General features: G+C 32.1%; 1 protein-coding gene across 1 annotated transcript in view; it reads right to left on the bottom strand.

The window, feature by feature from the left end:
• The window catches only part of LOC130453163 (uncharacterized), a 101,356-nt gene that overhangs the window by 60,450 nt on the left and 15,385 nt on the right, over window positions 1–25,521 (bottom strand). Inside the window, exons 2-3 of the mRNA XM_056792771.1 lie at window positions 14,278–14,440; window positions 3,083–3,216 (exon numbers count right to left, since the gene is read on the bottom strand). Of these exons, the coding sequence (XP_056648749.1) occupies window positions 3,083–3,216; window positions 14,278–14,379 (236 nt within the window). The 5' untranslated portion in view covers window positions 14,380–14,440. The remainder of the gene's footprint in view (window positions 1–3,082; window positions 3,217–14,277; window positions 14,441–25,521) is intronic.

Raw genomic sequence — 25,521 nt, forward strand, 5'->3', positions numbered from 1 at the left:
TCTATTAAAAACATCAGTTTACATGTTTTCGTGGTAGTCAGTGGAACTAGTAGATTCAAAAGTCAATAAACCACCTTTAACAAAACCGTTTAAATTGCCGATGTGTACTATTATCTCTCCGCGCCCTTTTTCTATTGATGGAATCGAACCAATTGATGAATTATTTGAAAAAGCCTGTCTTAGGCACGTAACAGTTCTCTCTATATTCAGAAAATAGACTAAGGGTCATCAATACGATAAAAAAAAAATAAAACTTCGTTCACAAACCATGAAATATGAAATAAGCTTAAATCCAATTATAAGGATTGAAAAATTCTTGGAACGGAATCTAATACACCAGTAAGGAAATTTTTAGAAATTATTCACATTCATAGAAACGAAAAAGCTATAAATAATAAGAAAGACCTAAATAATTCAAATAAAATTCATAGTTCTATTATGTAAATTCTATTAAAACTACAAATAATTTGATTGATTGAGTACTGCTACATATTTAAGCTGTAAGGACTAAGGAAAAATTAATTTTTCTTATCAGAACAAAGTTCTTGTTTGCTTTTATTCTTATTTTGACATTGATGATGAAGGTGATCTATTGATCAATATAAATACGCAGATTGTCAATGTCAATATCATATTTTGATAAAGACTTAAAGAAAAGTCGAAACGTCCAATTTTATCTTCCAAAAACTCATTTACCTTATAGTCCTTGCTAATTTCGTTTCTATACGATAATTCCATTTAAACAGAATGCATAATCATGCGAAAATCTATTTCTTTTAAAAGTGACGACCGTGACAAGAACTTTGACTACTGCCGAAAATTCCATTCTAAAGTAGAACATACTTTCCATCGAAGTCTTTCAAATTATTTTATATTTGAAATTTTGGTTTTCCTGGAGCACATTCCTTTTCATTAATAACTCTGTAAATCGTAACCAAGCAGACTACTAACTAATTCCAATGTCTCATATTCACTTCTATATAAATATTTTTTTATAAATGATTTGAGGCAATAACATATTGATTTTGTTTCATTAATTCTCAAAGAACTATTTTTCGGCGTTTATGCGGTCCTTCTAAATTTTCCATAACCACAATAGATTGCACACTGCACTTTGCAAGTTGCAACTAAGCTAATCTGTTCACAAAATTTGGGACACGTCACTACATGGAAAAACATGAAATCTTGTTTTTAGGAAGAGAGACTTGGAATTATAAAAAACAAAATTTCTAACTCATAGTCACATATGGATCTTATGATATAAAAGACCAAAATAAGCCCGAAAACTTTTTTATTAGCTCAGGTACATTTATGAAAATTTTTGAAAATATTCAGGTTATTAACTAATATTTAACACGATAATATTAAGTTTTGGATTAGTAAGTAAGTTTCATTACAAATATACACTATAATTTGATTAATCCTCATTGTATATCGAATGTTTTGATTATTATCTTTTACCCGCATCAATTATGCCATAAACCAAGACGATACAAGATAATAGTCAACATGCCACATTATGTTTTCATTTTGAAGAGTTTTATGAAGAATAGACCATAAATCAATTGGAAGACTGTGATTTATATCAAAAAATGCGGTTTAAAATTGACAATGACGTCATTCCTAGATGTTACTAGTCGTACTTTCGACTTTCGAAATATTTGTCTATAAATATAAAAGTGGATTCAAGATGCGAAGGAAATTGGAAATTAAAACATACTGTGAAAATTGAGTTTATATTTAGAGGACGGCATCAAAAATTATAGAGTTCAAAATGTGTGAGGAAAACCTCCCTAAAAAAGGACATGGTAATTCATATTTTTAAATGCCACTAAAACCTAGATCAGTCATAATGAAAACGAAAACACGGCAACTTCTTGAGAAAATTGGAAATTAATTAATTACGTGTCATTCTAATTTATCCGTTTATATTTCAATAAATGAAGAACTCTATCATGTCTATCGTGTTTCAGATTTTATCTTTAGAGTGTTCATCAATCACAGAATTACGAGGCTCTCAAAATATTAAAAAATCCAATTATGGAAGTATACAAGTGTCCATATATATTTATTGATGATCTAAACAAGTTCAAATAGAAATCAAAATACTCCAAAACACTGGAGCTTTATACCTATGCGAGGCAATGCTCGGGATTGTAAAATATCATTAATGAAACTAAATTTGTATGGAATTATCCTTTGTTATAACTCTAGTGATAGTGACAATACCAAAAATTCAGTTAAACCTGAAAAAGAGATTTATACTATTTCAGAATCTCTTTCTAGTGGATGTAAGCAGCTAAAAGAAAATCGATGATGCGACATAACAATGAGTCTAATAATTATTTTCACTTTCTAAATTATAATCTTTGTCATATTTACGGTTTTAAAAAACAGGGCAACGTTTTGTTCCAAGTCATTTTTATTTAGTAATTATTTTTGAGAATGAACATTATGTAAAATGGAAAAGTTATATTGTCTCTCCTTTTAAGTTTTTACAATATTTATTCATAAAAAATTCATATAGTTGAAAATATAGTTGAAGTTGAAAACAGAGCTCAAATATTGGTAAGCTCTTAAGTCATGCTAATATATTAGATGAATCAGTCACTTAATTTCAATCCAATGTCTTCCAATTCTGAAAATATTTTTGAAATCTCAATTTATTACATGCACATAAAACGAAATTACGGATTACGGATTATACCAAGAAAAATTTCAAAACGGGAATAGCGATTCGCTTATAAAAATGAGTGAGGGAAATATTACTAAGACTATTTCCTTCGAAAAATTTAAGCCAACCAAAAAGCTGTAATATTTTATGTTTACCTAGCAACGATCAAATTTCAGCGATAATACTGCACTAGTGCAAATTATCGATAATTTGCACTAGTGCCAAATTTTCGTCTAGGATTAATAAACATCATTTGGTTTAATTTTATATTTTAAGAAAAGGAACAATTATTGTTTATTTTAAATTAAATTTTTCTCAGGAAATAGTCTGCCAAAATGCCCTCTCGTGCATGTCAAATTGTCGATCATTTAATTTTCTCGAGTACTACAAATAAATCAATTACGTTACCTGGTAGCAGTAACGTTTATAGAAATCCCATCTTTAAACCAACGAAAATTTATCGTTGGGGATCCACGTGCTACGCAACTTAAAATAAATTGATCTTCTTCTCGTATTAATCCAGGCTGATTTATATCAAGGCTCTGAAAAAAAATTTGATAAATTATTGATACAACATTTCAATCTATCATATTAACGTCGTAATCCCAAACAACAAGCAATTATTTTTCTAAATCATAATTTGTTAATAAAAACTTCCGTGATATCTGTAGTTGTCTGCCTTCCCTTTTTTGATAATTGTTTCTCGACTAAATACCTTCTTGAGTAACTCTAATAATGGAAATTTATATGAATTAATAACGCACTTATACATATGGAGAAAACCATAAATATATCAGAAACTAAGTTAAAACTTCTGAAATCGTTAGTTATATTCATACTGAACACACGATTTAAATTTTTTAGGGAGAGAAATAATTTATTATAAAAAAATTGTAGACAAAAGCTTGTAAAAACTAAAAATCAAACATCAAAATAACTAAATGAAGATAAAATAATTGAAATGAAGTGGAGAAGATAGTATCATCTGTGCATTTGTTACTTAAAAACCCAAATTGATGGGTAGTAAGTATTTTATATTTAAACAGAAATTATAGAAGCTTCTTTTTGACCAATCTTTCTATGATTTTAGATAAAGGGGGAACGAGAGCAATTGGACGATTATTCGATGCTCGATGTTTATCTACTCCTTTATTCAGAGCCGTCTTAAGGCAATTGGGAAAAGTGCCATTTTGAAATGAACCGATAATTGAATTGGTAAGGTAATTTTCACTATAAGTCTACCAGGTCCAGATGAGTATTTATTTATGATGTCATCAATTCTACTGCGAAGCTGTGCTAAAATTACAGGCATAGAGAAGAAACTGTGTAAGCTAGCATTAGAATAAGGGCGATATGAAGGCGGATCATGAGAAGGAGTTATAGAATTTGATAAATTTTGAGTTAAATCACAGAGTAATTATCAAGGTTATCTTGCAGATGTACGTAAACCTTTAGTGGAACAGGGTTTATTTTGCTTATTTTTAATACGCCTAAGGGAAAAAGAGTTGGATGCCAGATTAGTTAGTGTTTTTATAATGTGAATGTTGGTGTGGAGCGGTAGTATGAGTATTGTGTTCAGTATACCAGAAACTGTTGACAGGGTTCACTTAAAGTGAACTGAACTTCAACTGAACTGATTAATAGCAGCATATCGACAAGAACTTTGAAACTTTTATATAGAAATGGGCAGAAAAATATGATAATAACAATTATTCATTGAGTTTTCAGTTGTTCATAACAATTTTTCATTTCAAGTTTTGTTGTTGTTGTACACTACATTTTCACTTATATATAAATTTCCTCACTGTACAATAAAACATTCAATCAAGTCTGGAATATTTTGTATGTTCTTTCTCCCTATTATAGATTTTCATGCTTGTTTTGACGATCAGAACAAAATTTCAATGCCAAAATATTTTATTACTCAACATATTCTCCTCTTAATTGGATGCATTTATTACCGCGAACCTGCAACGTCACTATATCTTTCAAAAAAAATGGTTTTTCTTGTTCTGCAAACCAGACCTCCACAGCTTTCTGTTCTATCCTTATCCAAGAAATCACTCATGATTACTCCATGGCTATCCTAAAAAACTGAAGCAAGAACTTTTCCAGCAGATTTTTGGACACGAAATTTCTTAGGTCTTGGAGAACCAGATTGTCACCATTCCATCGATTGTTGCTTTGTTTTTGGATCGTAGAAATGTACCCAAGTCTCATCCATACTAACAATTCGGCTTACGAAGTCTACATCGTTTTCAAATCGAGCACAGATCGAACGCGATGCTTCTACCCTTGCACGCTTTTAGTCAACATTCAAACATTTGGGGATCCAATTTGCAGCAATTTTTCTCATGTCCAAATTGAAGTGAACGCGTTCGTATGAATTATTCAGTGCTCCAGATATCCGTTTTAGCCCAATTCGACGGTCTGATAAAATCATGTCATGAACTGCATCTATATGACACAGAAACTGGCCTTCCCGATCGGTCACCAACGGAAAATTTACTTCTTTTGAAGCTTGCAGTCGAGTTTTTCACGGTCGCATACGAAGGACATAGATCACCAAGGATATTAAGCATATCTTTGTAAATCTGCTTACCTCTTAACCCTTTTAAATACAGGTTCTTGATGATGGCTCGAAACTTAAATTTTTCTATTTTCACAATTTACGTGGACATATTTTTTCTTTCAATTCCTTGCTATGGTAACGGAATATTTTGTTTATGCATGGAACTGGTCTAGGATAACTAGGCTTGTGTTGGCAAGTTTTTTTTATATTTATTCATATTCACTTTAGAAGTGAAATGATTATATCCATAGCATCTGAATAATTGCTTCTGTCGTGAATTTTCGCTAAAAATTGGAACCCAAATTTTTACACACAATCCCCTGTATTGACTAGCAAAACAGAAAACAGTGACCGTTTTATATTACATATATAAAGTTCAGTAAAATAAATGTAACAAAGGTGACATTTCCCAAAATTTATCTTCAAAAATAACTATTTTCCGTCAACAGCTACTTTCAGGAATAAATCAGTTTATTCACGCGTGAAAACTTTCTGGCGTCGATTTTCTCTGGAAAAGTCAACATAGATTCCAACATAAAATAAATGTTGCAACTTTAGATTGCTACCTCAGATAAGCTAATAAAATGTTTTTAGAAATCCTCTTGTTATTCTGTCGTCTCGCTAATCTTCGAACTCATGAAACAATTTTCTCACTGCATCGTAGATTTTTAAATTAATACATCGGAAAGCGGAGAAGTAAATAGTATGTTATAATACAAGAAGTATAAGATACTTATTATGTAATGAGCTCAAAAGTTTACTGCCGAGGCGTAAACCAAGGCTTTGTTATCTGACTGAAACTATTATCTCTTCGAGCGTAAACATTATTCATATCGTACTTGCAATTCTCGAGACATTTCCTCGAAATATTCAAAGCCAACAAAAGTCTAATTGAATAAGTATTGAAATGATAATTCCTACATTCTGTATTTCGACGTCCATGCTAAGGTGTTGCTGTGGTTATTCATTATTATTTTACTAGGAAATTAACAAAACTCATTATGGTTCTAGTGGAGCAATATAATTTTTCAAATCTACGTCGTCGAAAGAATATATTTATCTCAACCTAACCCTACAGCAGTGCAAGATGCTCCCTATTAGTGTTAGGCATATTTACGTCTTCACAAGAGCACGGTCATTTCCAAAGTTTAGTGACTTTCATAATTGAATAGAGATATTGAGATATATTTAGTTGTAATCAATCAAACTAAATAATCATAGGATTTTACGAAAAACGGTGTATTTACCATGATCTTTTCTTCTCAGCTACCTTACCTACTTACAGAACACCTGACGCTGATATGCATACTTTTTGTTACAAATTACTGACCTTACTGGAGTCCTTACCTCTACAAAACTATCACAATATTGATTATTCCAGTGTGTGTGCTGGTCAAGAATATCTTCAGTCAATTTTTGATTCTTTTGGTATGGTCATGCATATAACGGCATCAACCAGAATAATTAAGACCAGTTTTAGTACTATAGACTATGTCGTGTCATCGTATGAATCAGAATCTACCGACTGTACTGTCTTCAATTCAGGTCTCTTCGATCATGAAGCAGTGTTAACAAAATTTTCGATAAAATCCAATACTATAAATTCTTCTGGCAAATTATGCCGTATCTTTTCGGAAAAAAGTTTTCAAACATCAAGCACCATTGTCAAACAACTGACTGGAACTCTGAAGATGTGAACTTCGAATTTTCTAGATCCATAAATACATTAACTAGTCTGACATTCAGTTCTTTTCCCCTCAGACGTATTGAGAATAAGTAAAATAAACCTTGGTCCCCACTAAAGATTTACGTATTTCTGCAAAGAACGTGCGATTTTTATCTCATCTAAGGAAATTCTAGGATAGTGTCTTGGTCAAAAATTACGTCGTACGACAAAAAAAGCTACCAAAGATATTTATTTTGATAGGATACTCGCCAATTCTCGTAATGTTTCTAAAGAAACATGGTCCATTGTGAATGATCTAAGAAATAAGGCTTCTACATCAAGCATAATCTCTACTCTACCCGATAACCTCAATAATTACTTCATGAATATAGCAAAAAAATAATCAAATTCTATAACTTACGATATTGCCCATCTATATATCAGTGGTAAAATTTGTCTATGGGCAGACGACACTAGTTTCTTTTTGAGAAGTTCTGATCTCACTGCACTTCATAGTGACCCAATCACCCTTAAATCATGGTGCGATATCTTTAAAAGAATAAAATTTTCTCACTACTCTTCATTCCTTATTCATATTTGAATACATTAGCCTTATTCGTAAACACGCTTCTCCAATTTCGGAAAAATCGTTGCCCTGACACTTAGGAACACGAAGCAGGACCTTTATCTACCTACTCCACGTTCAGAATTGGTTAAGGGCTCAATATTTTACAATGCAAAAAAATGCACAACCACTTGCCAATTGAAATCAAATCCATATAATCTTTTCCCGCATTCCGCAATAATTGAAGGGTATTTTTACTGGAAAGTGCCTTCTACTTTGTAAGCGATTTCTATTCTAATAATAACATCAAATTCCGGGCATGCTGCATACTGGTTTAATTTTACTATGGACTTATATACTTATTATTACCTAAACTTATTATTTGTATCTTCATTTAGTTATTTCTATGCTTGTTTATTAGTTTTTACAAGCTTTTCGTTACAAATTGTAACATTTTTTTACAATGAAGCATTTCTCTCTCTCTTATTATTATTTATGAGATATGAAAGTATTTATTCCACGAAACAAAATAATTAGTATTCAAATGAAAATCTCATTTTCTCATTTTCTCTCAATTTCATATATTTTATATTTATTTCATGATTATTACTGGCATAATCGGCAATACTCGATTTTTCGGTTCGTCCATAATCTAAATGTGCTTTTTAAACCGGACCATAAAGGATCTCTTGGTCTGCCTTATATACTTCCCGTCACAATCATTACATCTAATTTCATATATACCACTATTTTTCAAATTTGGTATTCTATCCAACAATTATTATGTATACATGGGTTCATAAACCAATTTAAAACCCACTTTCTCTAAAATTATTCCCAATCTCTTTGTGTAAACAGGATTAAAAGGTAACAGAGAGAATTTTCCTTATTTTTCATTTTGATTTTGGAGAAACGTGGCTTCACATGGAGATTTCTCAAACCTATAGCAGTTAATTAACCTGACAATTTTCTTATCATAACCTTTAAGTATAGCTATATCCTCAATAGAAGTCATTTCCTTATTGTATCTTTCAATGTTGCTGGATACTATGGAAGGAATCAGTGATGTTTATACTGAATACATAAAATCCTAGCCTATTACTTAACTCAATTACTAAAGTATCTAAGGATGATCTCTCCATTATTTTCCATTTTATAAGTAAAGAATTCAAATCGAAATTAACATTTCCAACTTGAGTTCTGAAATCAAATGTATGTTCTTGACTAATTTGCTTTTAAAAATGAATATAAATAATGTAAAATTGCTAAGAAATGTATCCAAGAATAAATTCTAAACCTTCCGATAATGCATTCGAAAGCATTGGAATCTTTGAATATAAGAATAGGAACATGGGGACTATTCCTTCCAACCCACTGTATAGTTTAGTAGTTAAGGGATAAATGTAAAGATTTCCACCAAACAAGTTTTCTCGCTGGAATTACCTTTCACCGGAGAGGGTTAATTGACAGGAAAATTTTGTGTAAAATAATCAAGAAGGTTTTAGTTTACCTCCATTTTCTGAAGACGATTACTTGGTTATCGAGTCAGATAGTATAATTGTGCGGATTGGTGAAGTAGTGGAGTCACCCAAAACTCATTGTTGATAATAGACACGGTAGTTCCCTCGTGAACGTGAGGAATTTCAGTGGGGCTGATGCTGATTCCGCTATGTACAGCCAGTGACTGAATATCTACCTGGACCAAAATTCAGCTAGCTAGGAAGACAAAAGTACCGTAGAGGAGGAGTGGGGTAAGATACGGAACTCCGTGGCAACAGCAGCAGAGAAGGTTGTGGGTTTCAGTGAGAAGGTGGAGAGGAAGAATTGGGTTTGATGACGAGGTACAAGCAGCTATAGAAGAGAGGAACAGTAAGAGCCTTCGCCACCTCCAGAGGGGAACACGGGCATGCAAGTTCTCACTCTGGGCCTGACTAACGCAGCGTATCTACTTGGGAGGAAGAATAGAAAGTTTGAGAACAACAATGTAGAGTACATAGAATAAATGTCAGAAGTAAAGAAAATTAGGGAAATGTTCACCAAGATCAAAATGAGACTATGGGATTCCAACCAAATCGAATATACTGCAGTGATGGAAACATGTTAATGGTGGAGACGGGGAATGTAGCAGAATATTGGACCGAGTCTGGTTAATCTTGAAAATGAGAGTGACGAGGAGAGCAGTGGCCCACCTCCACGAAAGAACAACATCCATGTAGTTAAGCTACAAGGAGAGAAGTAGAGAACAGCATCAAAGCAATGAAGAACTACAAGACTCAAGGTGAAGATTTCATATCTGTAGAACTTTTAATTATGGAGACGAAAAATTTGAAGCAAGGATCCATGGACTTATGAGGAAAGTGTGGAAAGAGAAGTCCATACCAGAAGAATTATTAGCCCTATCTACAAAAAGGGTTCTAAATTAAACTGCAATAACTACTGAAGCATTTCCCTACTGATCATCACCTACATTACCTAGAACGCTGGAGGTGTACGCAGAGTGAGTGATTGGAGACTACCAATGTGGTATCAGAAGAGGAAGAGTAACGACAGATCACATATTTACTATCCGCTGTATACTACTTCAACGAATACAATATGGAAGGGCATCAACTGTTCATAGACTACCAGCAAGTTTACGACAGCGTAATAAAAGCTTTCTTCATGAAATGCTGAGTACACTTGGTGTACCAGACAAGCTAATAACATTAGGGGTCGTGACCCTAAGCAACACCAATTGCAAGTTGGAGGTAACCGAGACAACATCATCCCTGTTCAACCTGATTTTAGAAAGAGTATTTAGGAAGCTACAGACCAGCCCCTACTCAATCGATTTAGACAGGAGACCTACCAAGACGATGTTGACATGCTAAGCGGAAGGTAAATAGAGCTTAGAGGGGATTTCCGCACATTCAATGAAGAAGTCATTCGGGCAGGGCTCAGTCTGAATGAAGCTACAGCGAAATGTATGCTCATGTCACGCAGTCGAAACGCGGCAACGTTTACGGTAGATAACTACACTTTCGAGCTTGTTGACAACTTCAAATACCTTGGCTCTCTCACAACAGACAACAAAGAGACTGCACTGAGAATACAGGAGAAAATGAAACTGGAAAGCTGGAAACAAGTACAGTACAGTTTGCTTCTGAAACCTTAGCAATTATTGCTAGAAACGAACTGAAGCTTTACACGTAGACAGTAATTTACTTCGTTTGCCCAATGCAAGACCAAGAAGAATGGCGCATCGGTAGCTAGAGATTTACGCCTTGTTTGTGCCCAGCCTGGTAATAGAGATCAAGAGTGCGAGGCTAAGATAGATAGGTAACATCGAACGAATGCCGGAGGGTCGAGGAGTCAAACTTGCATATCGGCAAAAACCGGAAGGCCGCAGAGTACCAGGACGACCATAAATAAGGTAGCAGAACGACTTAGAATAGGACTAGGCGTCCGAAACAGGTAAAGAAAAATACAATTTCGGGAAGAATAGGGAAAGGTTTTCCGAGAAGCTAAGTTTCTGCAAGGACCGTAGCACTGATATTGGTGTAGTTAGATGTAGTGGTAGTACAAACAATGTGTTCAGTATAAATATCACCAACGGTTCTAAAAGTTCCAACTTATTTATCTCATGTTCAATGTAGTTTTATGATTATCATAGTACGATGATTTCTATCTATTTTCCAGCTATAGGGTTGTTAGTTCTACTTAAATAGTATCGCAATAGCTACAAGAAGTCTTGTATATAATATTAACTTTTATTTATTGATGTTAAAGATTCCAGACTAGAGAAATATTGTAAAAATTTCTCGTGCCTCCAATAACTCAATTTCATTCCTTATTCAATATAATAGTTTTGAAACTCTTTATTTTAGTATATTTTTTAGAATCTGCTCAATTAAATTTACCATTTATGATTAAATTTTCTCCAAACATGTAGTTGGGCCCTCCCTTCAAGGTGATATTGGAAGTTTAAAAATGTGTTATTGAAATAAAAAAAAGTGGAAGATTTAACACTCGTATAGATGGTGACGCAAACCTCCAACAAGCTCAGTGTAGTGGAATACAGCCAAAAAACTTTTTTATTGGAGAGTCCAGCAGGTTTTTTAAAATAATGATGAATTGATGTCTATGTAGTACGAAGTCGAAAACATTAGTTTCCATTTTAAGTATGTGTAGTTTCTCAAATTTTTGTGGATAAAATTTTTTGGTTGAGGATATTCAATGAAACAAATATTATTTGTTGTCAAAAATTGTACCAAAGCCTACAAGAAAGTTTAGAATGACCAGGCAGACCACCACTTTCATTAAACTCAAGAACTTCCAAATCATCGTTAATTAAGTCCTCAATACAAAACATAATTCTCACGATTTTTCAAAACAAAACCTAAAGAAAATTTAACAAAACGCTGAGTGAAAAGTAGACAAACATTGCACATAACCTCAAAAATTATTATACTTCCAAATTAAACGGCCAAATTTGACGTTTAAGCGCAATTTCTTGCATCATTCCTTGTAACTACTTGCAATTTCTTGCAAGATCAAAATATCGCTTGTCGCTTGAAATTACGCATTTCTCTTGCCATTTTGGTTGCCATAAATCAAAATTCCATGGGAAAAAGTAAACAATTTCTTAACACAAAATTTTACTTTATATATTATGAGCGGTTTAGAAATAAAAAAAAAACAAAGCTAGGTAAAGTGAACAAGAAAAATTGTTCAGCTACTGTCTTGCTTCTGACGTCTGTTGGTCAGAAAAAAGCACCCAGAGTGGTGGCCTAACCTAACCAAACCTAGCTAAATAGAAAAAGGGGAAGCATGAGTTTAGCTATAGAACTAGACGAGAAAACATATGTTTAAAAATGGATGAAGGAACATTGGAAAAATTCCTAAGGAAAATACATAACATAACTAAAAAATGCTTGGCAAGAGATGTAATATCAGCAGATCAGAAATTCATTTCTTCTTAGAATTGCAACGTGCACGGAATAAAAATGGCACCAAACCGTTAATGCTGCAAGTGCGAGATCTTGCATGAAATAATAATCTTAGCTTCATCTGCGCATGCTTTTGATCAATAATTATTGCTTCTTCCATTACATTGCACGTTGTCTTGAATCATGTCAAGCGGCCTTTAGTGAAACGTCATTTACAACCAGTTAAACTTCTACTTATATATTCTTGTTTATAAATTGTACCAGGTGTCCCAATAAGAATGGCTCTTGGCCATATCTCGCGAACCGTTTATAGTACAGCTCCGGGAAAAAATTTATAGCAAAAGCAAGCAAGAGAAAGCTAGAGATTATTTACAGAGTTGTAGGTCCAACGCTAGAGGGCGTAATTAAGTACCAAAAATTATAAAATGAATAATTTACAAATTTTGCCTAATTAAGATGCATTTGAACTATGTTTATCGTATTCTTCTAGAAATTCAGCGTATATTTGATTTTACAAGTTTTGGTCTAACTCTTCAAACAATAGGTGAGGGAAGTGGGAACTTTATTATGAAAAAACGCCTTTAAGTCCAGTTCTACTTAACATATCTATGCAAACTTAGTCTTTTTGAAGAGAGCTTCTTTCTGCCAATGTAAGAGTTATAATTTTGAAACAACCTAATGAGTAACATATACGCTAGAGGGCGCTATTTACTTATTTTTTTAAATCTAGCTATCCTTGAAAAATGTTGGGATGGAAACATGCAGTTTTAATTAAGTAATATAAAAGTAGACCAAATTAGCAACAGAATAGCGAAAACCGCATGACGATATCTTATTCGTATTACGAGATATCCTGAGAAATGTGTAAATTTCAAGCATTTTCCTTTAAACATGAATTACTTCGGGTTGATTGAACGGATTTCAACATTTTTTTTGACTCCTTAAAATTGTCCGCATAATATTATTTGTGGGCATGGTTATATGTTAACATAATAATTTATGCATAATTCCGGAAAGATATTTGATAGGACATTATATTTCTCTTAGATTCCATCCATATCATATAGTACTGCATCAACAATTGGTTGATCTTGATTACGACAGAAGGTTGGATTATTGCAATTGGCTACTACATACATATGACTACCCTCAATTACTGTCACATATTCTGTGGTCAGACGAAGCTACATTTAGTAGTGATGGTACGGTTAACCGGCATAATATGCACTATTGGTCACAGAATAATCCACTCTGGATAAAAAAAGTTCAGTATCAGGGGCGATGGTCGGTGAATGTATGGTGTGGTATTGTAGATGGTCAGATAATCGGATCTTTTATTTTTAGCAATGCAATTAACGGGGTACGCGACCTAAATTTTATAAGGGATGAATTACCACTTCGTCTAGAAGTTATATACGTTCAGTCAACCCGGAGTAATTTATGTGTGTATGAGGAAAATGCTTGAAATTTACACATTTATTAGGAGATCTCGTAATACAAAAAAGATATGTACATGCGGTTTTCCCTATTCTGTTGCTAATTTGGTCCACTTTTATATTCCTCAATTAAAACTGCATGTTTTTATTCAACATTTCAAGGATAGCTAGATTTAGAAAAAATAAGTAAATAGCGCCTCTTGCGTATACGTTACTCATTAGGTTGTTTCGAAATTAAAATTCTTACATTGGTAGAAAGGAGGTTTCTCGAGGTCACTTTTGTTATATTTTTTTCCCGAAGCTGTACTATAAATGGTTCTCGAAATATGGCCGAGAGCCATTCTTATTGGGACACCCAGCTCTAATACAAATACTTATTCTTAGTTTACAGTGAGGTATTCCGAAATAAATCCTGTAATACATTGTACACACTCACCTGTATAGACAGTTGTGTTCTTGGATAAACTTCTCTCTGGGGAATTGTCATATTGCCCACATGTCCTATGCCTTCCAATTTGTTCAGAATCGACTGCAGCATTTTCTCGTCTTTTCTAAGGGACGAAACGTGAAATGTTACGTCTGTACCGCTTCTAAAATGCCTGCAATGTCATGAAAACGATTCTTAAGCACAGCAATGAATAGTAAATGAAATTTTCCCGTCGGGTTTGAAATGTTTCACGACATATGGAACGCTTAAGCTCGATCCCTTGAATAGTATGAGAAAATTCGGATATTAGAATATGTACAACTTTTTTCAATAAATATATGAACTGAAAGTTTTTTTGATCATCTTATAAGAAGATCTGAGAAATGATATCTATGACAAAATATAACAAATTTTCAAAGAGGTTCTGTCTAAAACAGTATAGGATGGATTATAAAGAACGTCCTGATACATACAGATATAGGTACACATGTAAATATATGAAATGAAAATTACAGTTCATACCATTTACACATGATTTCATTAAGGGTATTTAATAATTCGCTCAATGAGACAAAAGGGACAGAGATTCAACTTCATGAGAAGAAACTGACAGAAAATGTTGCCGTGAAGTGAAATCTTAAGTACAGTTTCAATTGATGGAGTATCTGAGATATTGAAAAAAAAACTGGATCTTGTAATTGTTTATAAAATGAAAGAAATTTTCTCATTACAAAAAAAAAGATTTTTAATAATTCTGACAGAATGAATATAAATTCAAAGTACTAAGTTTATTTTCTTGTTATATAAATTTGGACTTATGATTTGGAGAAATATTTTGAATACGGCGGTGCTTTAGGCTATATACCTAAATTCATAATACTCGCGTTCTCTCGCAACCAGAGTTTATTTTTATGTGTTCGTTAAATGGAAACTGAAGAAAACGAGGGCTTTTGATTTGATGAGAAAATATTGGGCTTATTAGAGAAGTAAATTATGTATTTCTTTCCTACAAGTAACATAATTATAACTCCCTGCAAGACTTGCGTGGAAGTAATAAATAATAATCTCCTTTAAGGGATTTTTCTAGTTCTGCTAAGTTTATGAAAACCAATTAAATCATTTATAAAATTTAGCAAATTGAGACAGTAGAAACTGATGCTTACATTGAATAAGTGAATCATTCAATCATATAGTACTGATGATACATTTTTAACAGATTCATTTAACCAACATTATTCACTAAAAGTTTGGGTGCTTTTCTAAAGATAGTGAAGTTCATTAAAGAACTGTCATTAAAAACTAATTATGTTTTGAAATATGTAATGATACGTAAATGAAGCTTTGAATTATTATATATTATAAATATGTTTAGATGCTTTTTGATGAAGAATATATAGTAAACGTACATCAATATCAACTCGTTTTCCTCATGTAACAATTCCAAGCTGGTTCTTATGAATAATGTTCCGATGCTGAATTTGTTCAGTATCTTTTAAGCGAGTAGTCATTTTAGATAAGAAATGATGTAGAAAAAAACTAACGTCTCAAACAAAAATACAGCGAAACACCTTCATAATATTTAAATGATTCCGACTAAACAGTAAGAAATATGTAAATTCATATAGGATATATGAAAATATATAACATGAAAATCTATCTAAATTTGTATATATGTTACGCTCAAAAACCGAAAACAGCCAGTGACCGTTTAAAACAGCCACAACGTGTTCTGTGCTCCTCGCGTATGCCAGAACGCGTTGTGGCTGTTCTTATATATCCAGAACCCGAATGAAATTATTTTAGACTTAGAAGACGTCAGCTCACGTAATATAATGCTGCTTATTAATATTCATTTATATACATATTACTAAAATCAATCTTCGCTTGATATCCACCTATTTGCTTTTGCATAAGGAATTGTTGTGGAATTTATTTTAATTGCATTTAACTTCATGTTTAACCCAGTTAGGTAAGGTTAGTTATATCAACAATTGACTATATGGATATAAAACATATATTAAAACGTTGTCATTAAACATTTATGCAAATAATGAGTGTTGTATTATTTTGTTACGAAATGATTATCAATAAGCAGCATTATACTACGTGATCTGACGTCTTCTAAATTCAAAATAATTTCATTTGGGTTCTGGCTATATCAGAACAGCCACAACGTGTTCTGGCAAACCCGAGGCGTACAAAATGCGTTGTGGTTGTTTTAAACGGCCACTGGCTGTTTTCGGTCTTTGAGCGTAACACATAAACGATACTAAATAATAATTTCTTATTAGGTCATTGTAATTCATCTTATTCTAACACAATAATACTTTAATATCTACTTCCGAATGACGCTAATATATTCATATTACACGATGAAGACAAAAATTGTTTTTAAGTAATGCACACTATAAAAGTTTATCCATAAATTTGTTCATGTTACGGAAATTAAAAAGAGCTGACAAAGTCACAAAGGATCACAGTCACGTACCAAGTTTGTAGGCAGGCTTTGGTTTCACAATAATAATCGAAACATCCTGCTTTCATTTTCAGCTACAGCACACTCTTTGTACAGGTATAGTTAGGTACTGCACGTTTTACTTTTAACAACACTTGATCAATCCAGTCAATCTAACCACTAACCGATACCATTCTGAATGCGCCCCCAGAAATGTGGAGCTCTTATTTAGGTTGTGTTGTTTAGAGTATTATGGAATTTCAAAGTTAAAGCCTCCTCAATAAATTTAACATTATTATTGAAACATCCATTTATAGTTACTTACTTGTTCCGATAAGTTTTAGTAGAATAGTGTCTTTACTCAACTTAATATCCTAAATAAATGTACAATTGCCGGCTGTTAAAGCTTTGCATTGTGCAGCTTTTGAATCAAAATCACGAACTCGACAGACACGAAAAAATGTACTGGATTTTTCCGGGTTTCACCTTAATAGAAGTAGAGAAATGAATGGTTGGTGAATGAAAATTTGCAGCCTTCTGATTTGGTTTCGATTTGTAATATTTTGACTTTGGACTAACAAGTCTCGACTGTACTGTATGTTTAGTAAAACGAGTTTGTTTATTTTCAAACGATTTAAAACTGAATGATGCTGATGTTAGTGTGAGATGTGGTACTGAAGAAGAAAATTTAGATGAATGCACGGTGTATAAAAGAAAAAATGATTTAGAGATCAATGATTTCCTATACAACGAAATTTCAGATCGGGGATTCTTTTGCATTAACGTTTAGAGATATCGAAGATAATATTCGAATTTCCGATGGAAAAAGTGATTATCCCGTTCCGAAGTGGATAACTGATTTTGAGGAAATTGCTGAGACAACTGGAACAAACTTCAAAAGCTTATTTTTGCTAAAAAATCGCTTAGACGATTAGCGATGAATTCATGAATCCAGGAATACAGTATTGGTTCCAATATAGGAGATGAATTTTAGCATGGTGTTTCGTTCGACTAAATGAGGCCTAGCACTATACTGTTGACCAGTATTTGAAACGTTGAAGGGTAGTACGGTAAGGAATCGTGATGAGGCTATAATACACCATGCTGAAGGTGACCTTAAGCCAGCAATAGTACGCCATAGCGTAACTTAAATAGTGGGATGTACACCGCTCTATAACTTTTTCCACGCTCTCGGCAACCATAAAATTGATTTTTTCGATGTTCCAGAATTAAAAGTAACAGCAATTGAGGTCAGTCTCAAACCGTATTAGCTAAACTTTTTATTCAGTCCGAAGAAGGATCTAAGTCTTGGACGGTTTTAAAACGAAAACTTATTTCAGAATTCTAAGTCAAATTAAGCAGTGAACAGTGCACAAATTACTCATATCTAGATCTTAAATAAAAGAAGAGTTGGTCCAAGAATACGTCCTAATTATGCGTGAAATAGTAGTAGGGTTACCATAGAACCAGAGGTGATAATTCAATTTATTATTGATGGAGTACATAAAATTATTTTATATGGAGTTGAATTTGAAGAACAACTGAAATTATATGAGAAAATAAAATCTGCTACAAAACCTAGTAGTTCATCTCCACAGAAAAAAATTGATCAGAGGGGTGAATATGATAGAGATCAGAAAAAATAACGACTATGTGCTTCAATTGCGAGAAAAAGGGCTACAAATCAAATGAGTCAAGCATAAGTGAGGGATCGAAATGCTACAACTGTAATGGTTTTGGCCACATTGCAGCAAAGTGCCCAAAGAAAAATGCAAAGGCTAATGTGTCTAGCATAGAAAGTGTGCCTAAAAACGTAATTTATGATGTAAAGATAATAGCACTGTTAGATACTGGAAGCGATATATCCGCTTCAAGATATGTTGACGCAATTTATTAAGAAAACTGTCTTTGATATCTCTAAACGTTAATGAAAAAGAATTTGATTTTAATTTTGAGCCTGAACGCCAACCTGAATTATGGTTGTATAGGAAATCTCTGACCTCTAGATTATTTTTCCCTTCAGACTCGGTGCATTCATCTATAGTTTCTTCTTCTGTATCACATTTTATACTAGCATCAGCATCATTCACTTTTAAATCGTTTAAAATCAAACTAATTCGTTTTATCAAACATTCAGTCGAGTCTTGGTAGTCCAAAGTCAAAATATTACAAATCGAAACTAAATCAGAAGGGCTGCAAATTTTCATTCACCAACCCATTTATCTTTTCTACGTTCACCATATATTCGTCCGAACCACTATTAAGGTGAAACCCGAAGAATTCTAGTAAATTTTTTTATGTCTTTCGAGTTCGTTCGACTTTGATTCAAAAGCTTCACAATGCAAAGCTTTCACAGCCGGCAACTGTACATGTTTTATGTGATGACGTAGAAAAGTGCCCAAAGAAGAATGCAGAGGCTAATGTGTCTAACATAGGAAGTGTGCCTGAAAACAAAATTGATGACATAATACCACTCTTAGATACCGGAAGTGATATATCCGCTTTAAGATATTTTCAAGCTATTTATTTAGGATATTGAGTTGAGTAATGACACTATTCTGCTAAAACTTATCGGAACAAGTGAAGTAACTATAAAGGGATGTTTCAATAATAATGTTAAGTTTATTGATGAGGTTTTAACTTTGAAATTCCATAATACTCTAAACAACACGACCTAAATAAGAGCCCCACATTTCTGGGGGCTCATTCAGAATGGTATCGGTTAGTTGTTATATTGACTGGATTGATCAAGTGTTGTTAAAAGTAAAACGTGCAGTACCTAACTATACAAGAAGTGTACTGTAACTGAATGAAAACAGGCTGTTTCAACTATAATTGTGAAACTAAAGTCTGCCTACACAGTTGGAACGTAACTTTGATCATGAGCGTCGGTAAACGATAAGTAGTGAACTTGGAGATATTTCACGAAATCCACACAATCCACACAATATATCCTTAGAAGCCCACAGTACAAGGTAGGATGCACATTTTTTTATTGGAGCGAACTGCTTTAACAAGACTTTGTCAGTTTTTTTTTAATTTTGCCTTTTTGAACAATTTTATGGATAGATTTTTATAGTGTGCATTATTTGAAAAGTTTTATCTTTATCGTAAAATATGAATATATTAGCGTTATTGGAAAGTGGACATTAATTTTTTTTACTGTGTTAGAATAAGATGAATTACAATGATAAAACCCTAATAAAAAATTATTATTTAGTATCGTATTAATACAAATGTAGATAGATTCATGTGATAAATTTTTATATATCTTATCTGAATTTACATATTTTTTACTGTTTAGTCGAAATCATTTTAGAAAATTTCTTATCTAAAATGACTATGAGTTGTTACATGAGGAATGCTAGTTCTAAACAAAGATTCAACATGATGTTTGTTTACTATACATTCTACATCAAAAAGCATCTCAACATATTCATCATATAATAATTCAAAGCAAAATTTACGCATCATTACAGTTTTTCAAAAGATTAGAATTAGTGATTAATGACAATTCTTTGATGAACTTCACGAACTTCAAAACAACCCAAACTTCTAGTGAATAAAATTGGTGGTTAAATGAATCTGGTAAAAATGTATGACCCCTATCATCAGTACTATAGAATTGAATGATGTCAAGTGTGATATCTTTGAGTTTGCTTCTAAGAGTTGGTTTAAGGTATGTCTAAATTGTTCAATGTGAGAAATGTCGCAATTTATTAAATTTCACAATTGAATCGTTCCACAAATGATAGAATTGGTTTTCATAAACTTAGCAGAGCTAGGATCATTGTTTATTACTTTCACGCAAGTCTTGCAGCAAGTTATAATTATGCTGCTTATGGAAAAGAAGTATAAAATTCACTTTTTTAATAAGTCAAATATTTTCTCATTAAATCAAAATCCCTCGTTTTCTTCAGTTTCTATTTAACATACACATAAAAATTAATAATGGTTGCGAGTGATATGAATTTAGGTCTCTAGCCTAAAACATCACCGTATTCAAAATATTTCGCCAAATCATAATTCAAAATTTATATAATAAGAAAATAAACTTAGTACTGTGAATTTATTGAAATATATTCATTCTGTCCGAATATTCAAAAATCTTTTGTTTGTAATGAAAAAATTACTCTCATTTGATAAACATTCATAAAATTTTTATTCAATATCTCAGATGCTCCATCAATTGAAGCTCTATTTAAGATTTCACTTCGGCAACATTTTCTGTCAGTTTCTATTCATGATGTTGGATCTCTGTCTCATTTGTCCGATTGAGCGAATTATGAAATACCTCTTTTTATTAAAAATTATGTCTAAGTGGTATATACCATAATTCTCATAATATATTTATACGTGTAGCTGTATCAGTATGTATCAGGACGTCCTTTATTTCACATCAAGACGATTCCAGTTTTAAGAGGGGTCACATAAGGATTAGACGAAAAAGCGCGCTAGAGTCATTTGCTCAAAAAACGTGAGTACTGATGATTCATGATTTTCTGTGAAGACGTAAAGAGGCACGGTTCTAAAGACCTATTTCTTTTCAAAGACTTAAAGACGCCTGATTTCTTGAGTCCAAAACTTGTGTAGATAAGCCTTTATTTTATTTTGTTAGGTTTATATCTCCAGAGCTTCTTTTTTTTTAAAAACTCACATTGTTAATGATTATTTTTACGTGTATTATAAACTTTCCATCTAGCCCGTCCAACTGTTTTATTCCAAAATACTCTAAATTAGAACCCTACATAAATTATGGTCAAGTACAAAATAATAGAATTTCATTATTGTTATACATTTATAAATAATTTTTATATTGTATTCGACCATAATTTGAATGGTGAAAGAATATAACAGAAGATGCTTCCTACTACAATGTCGAAAAAAGAACATTCTTTCCACCTTTATACAGAATAATATCAAGCAATAGTTATTACATCTATATTAGGTTAGTACATTAGTTTTTAAATAATTAAATTGATAGTAATCAAAAAACAATTTTTCCAGCAAACAACAAGTTATTTATAATAAATTATTTGATAAAATTAAAAACAAACAAAAGAACAAACTCAATATTCTTATTAACAAAAAAGTCAATTCAGTTCTTAAGACCCAAGATAATTGGATTAAATATATTTCAAATACAGACGGTATTTTACAGTTTCTATCGGTAGGGCCTAAGTTTAGTCTTAAACCTATAATTACTAAAGATATTTCAATTAAAACTATGTTAGCCAATATTGATTACATACAAAATTAACAAGAAAGAAATGTAGTTATACCCAAAGCAACCAACATTTAAACTATCCATATTCATAAATCCAAACAATCTTCTGTTTTTAGAGACTTATTATATAAAACCAAAAATTTATTAGAAGAAAATCCAAATTTAATAGTCATACCATCTGACATAGGTAATATCACAGTCATTATGGAGAATCAACAATATCTAGATTTATGTAAAGAACTAATCTACAATAATACATCTTCCAAAGAACTAAATAATGATCCAACTCTTAAACAACTAATAATGGTAACAAATATCCCCTATATTAGCAGATTATGTAATGGCTTATATTTTGGATTTTGTAATGTCTATTTTACCATTCAAATTATTCTTTATTGAAAAGTATGTAGATGATATAATTTTGTTCCTTCCATATAACTTATGTGTGTTTATTTAATGTATGGATACAATTGCTATCAAAACCTATTCAACAAGACAATCATGTTTTTTATATGTTTGTTTCATAAAGGAAGAGTGGCAAACTACATATTTATACGAATACTAAAAAGACTATGAGGTTTTCGGTGGAATAACTTCTTTTTCATTTCATTGCTCGCAATATTCACTGTGTTTGTACAAGTTCCCAATTCCATCACATGAAATATTAATGCGCTCAGCGTGAGAGAAGAAAGTTTTGGAAAGAATTCTCCGAAATTTTTTTTAAATGATTTCCGACATTTTGTTCTAAATTCTATCACAAGTATTGCTATTTACTTCTGATTATAAGAATAAAGTCTGTCTGCAGAGGACAAAACTAAATCAAGGTATTAAACAAAAAATACACTCTTAGTTTTGCAGATTAAGGCCTTATCCTCACTATATTGCTGTTCTCACTTCGTTCTTGCTTCAATGTCGATACAGTAAAATATATAGTAGAAAATATATGCATACGTCCATAGTTGGAATGGGATTCGAGAGAAACTTTACCCACATATTTTGTACTTGGTAATATTCAACCAAAGCGACAATGGACCGAGAACAAACTGTGAATGACATTGAAGTAAGAATCTAACCGAAATCGCACAACTTGCAGTGAAAAATTTCTCATAGAATAACTAGGAATTATCTATCTACAATAGCTTACTCTGTTACAGAAAGTAGAACGTATCAGCGTAATCAAAGTTCAAAAATTGTTCTCAACTTTCTAGTTTGATGTGCTTTGTAACCGTATTTTTCAGTTTTTAAAACCGTATTTTACACTTTTTAGTTTCATATGCAATAAAAGCGTGTTTTTTTGGTATTTTTAAACTATATTCACTTTTTACTTTCCAGTTCGATTTATTGTCAAAAATAAAATCTTTCTCCAAGTTGTAGTCACTCTTCTCAAACAACATAATGAAATTTAAGGTGTTAAATTCAAAGGTAATATTGATGCAGGTAGTATTATAAATCTCCAACAAAAGGCAGACAGTTGTAAAATTTGTTTCAATGTGAAGAGAAAATTTTGCTGTGACAATTTCTAAGAGCAATTGCTGAAAAAACGTAAAAATGCGTGAGCAGGATTTGAACCTACGACCAGCGAATCCGGATGTTGACGCCTTAGCCCGATAGGCTAACGAACGCAATTAAAATGGTGGGATATACTAACAGTAATAAGCCACTTCCTCTAAGTTTAAAGAGATTTACAAATAAGTTCGGAAGCTCACAAACCCACATACAGGTAGAACTAATAAAAGCGAGCTAAGAACCGTCATATACGGTAGTTTTGAAGAAAACTGGTAGAAATAATATAATCAGCAAGCTGAAATAAAAAGAAAGGTATGAAAACAGGGCGTTTAGCGGTCGATGATTCCCTTATTCTGAAGGTAGTAAAAGCATGTGTCTCCAAGAACGACACCAAACCGCACCAAACGAATGCCGAAATTATTTCAATCTACGCATTTGGATGTTGCACAATTTATGTACGATTCGAGATGTTGTGAGTGGGCTGTATTGATTGCTGATAACTCATACAATCTTTTTAATCGCGGTTTATAACTATTAAAAAATCGAAAGACCACCAAATCTCTCCAAAAACAAAAAATTTATATGGTTGTTGAAATTTTTAACAGCTCATAAGTTGATATTATAAAAAATTAATATTATAAAAAACCATTAACCAACTCTCCAAAAGTTAATTTCTATGACTTGCAGTAATTATGAATCACAATCAAGTAATGAGGAACTTAAGATAACTACCAATGTACAAACTATTGATTGTTGGAGGCAATAAAAGCAATTCGGTTTCACTTACCTACCTTCTGGAAACTACTCTGTATCCCATCTTAACCACAACTATTTGGGAATAAAAATCTGGCGTGTATCATAAATTTGAGCTTACTCAAAATTTTAAGGTTATTGTAACAATCTTGTTCCGATTTTTCGAGAAAACTTTTAAATACGTAACTTTGAAATGTAACATCACCAGGTTGAAATATATGTAAAATGGGTCAATAAGTATAAGTCGATAATAAACAGATAACAAATAAAGTTGTGATGATACTTGAATTATAACCGTACATACAAGGTATCCCACGACATGTTAAAACTATCTGTATATGGCAAAATACTTATAGTAAAATCATGAAAATTTTTATGTTTGGGTTTTCGGATACGAACTTTTTAACGAAAATATTTTCAAAGAAGGCCGACTTCTGGTTCTACCGAAGTCCACTGTAACTCTGTTATTTCAAATAGAACACCCTGTATTTAATACATTTTTGAAATCTATGTGTAATTATAGTATACTTTTGACAATAAACTTTTGTCGAATAATGCATACTTTTTGAGTTAATTCTGTTTTATAAAATTTGATCGTTTCAGACCCTTATAAATTATTTTTTTACGAGGATACCCTTAAAGATATGAAAATGGTTTCTATTCGGTTAGTTTTTACAAGATCATTCGTATTTGAATCCATGTTGAAAAATTTTTCATTCTATACAGGGTGTGTATGAAAAGTGTTAAAAGTTCAACTTAATAAATATCAAATTTATTTAATTTTTTAAATAGAACCACCCGGTTTTTTCTATTTTAATGCATTCAGGGGTTAAAAAATAAGGCAAATTCATATATACCTGAACTTTACCGTTATCCAGACATTGAATGTTCTATACATTTTTAGTGGTATAGGTGTGGTCTAAATGTTATTCATTTTTATGTTTCTCATGTTCTTGATTTTAGGTCTCTTCTGTTCCAAAATTAGTATTCTTAATAATTTTTAAAAGATAGATAAAGTTTGAAGTTTCGACTTTTCTTTAAGCCTTTATCAAAATAAGAAATTAAAGAAATTCATTCATTTATAAAAGTCATTTTTTACAAAGCCTACTAAGAGTATGCAAAAAAATTAAGACTTGTTAAAAAATACAATGATAATTTAAAACCTTAAATATCTCGGAAGGTCTAAAAGTTGGAATAGGATTAGTTAATACAATTTGATTTGATTTTTTTACAGACCTTGACAAAATAAGGAAAAATACTTTTTTATTTCTTAGTGCTTGTATCAACGGGTCAGAATAAAATATAGACCACA

Source organism: Diorhabda sublineata, chromosome 2, assembly GCF_026230105.1.
Source record: "Diorhabda sublineata isolate icDioSubl1.1 chromosome 2, icDioSubl1.1, whole genome shotgun sequence".
Classification (NCBI taxonomy): domain Eukaryota; kingdom Metazoa; phylum Arthropoda; class Insecta; order Coleoptera; family Chrysomelidae; genus Diorhabda; species Diorhabda sublineata.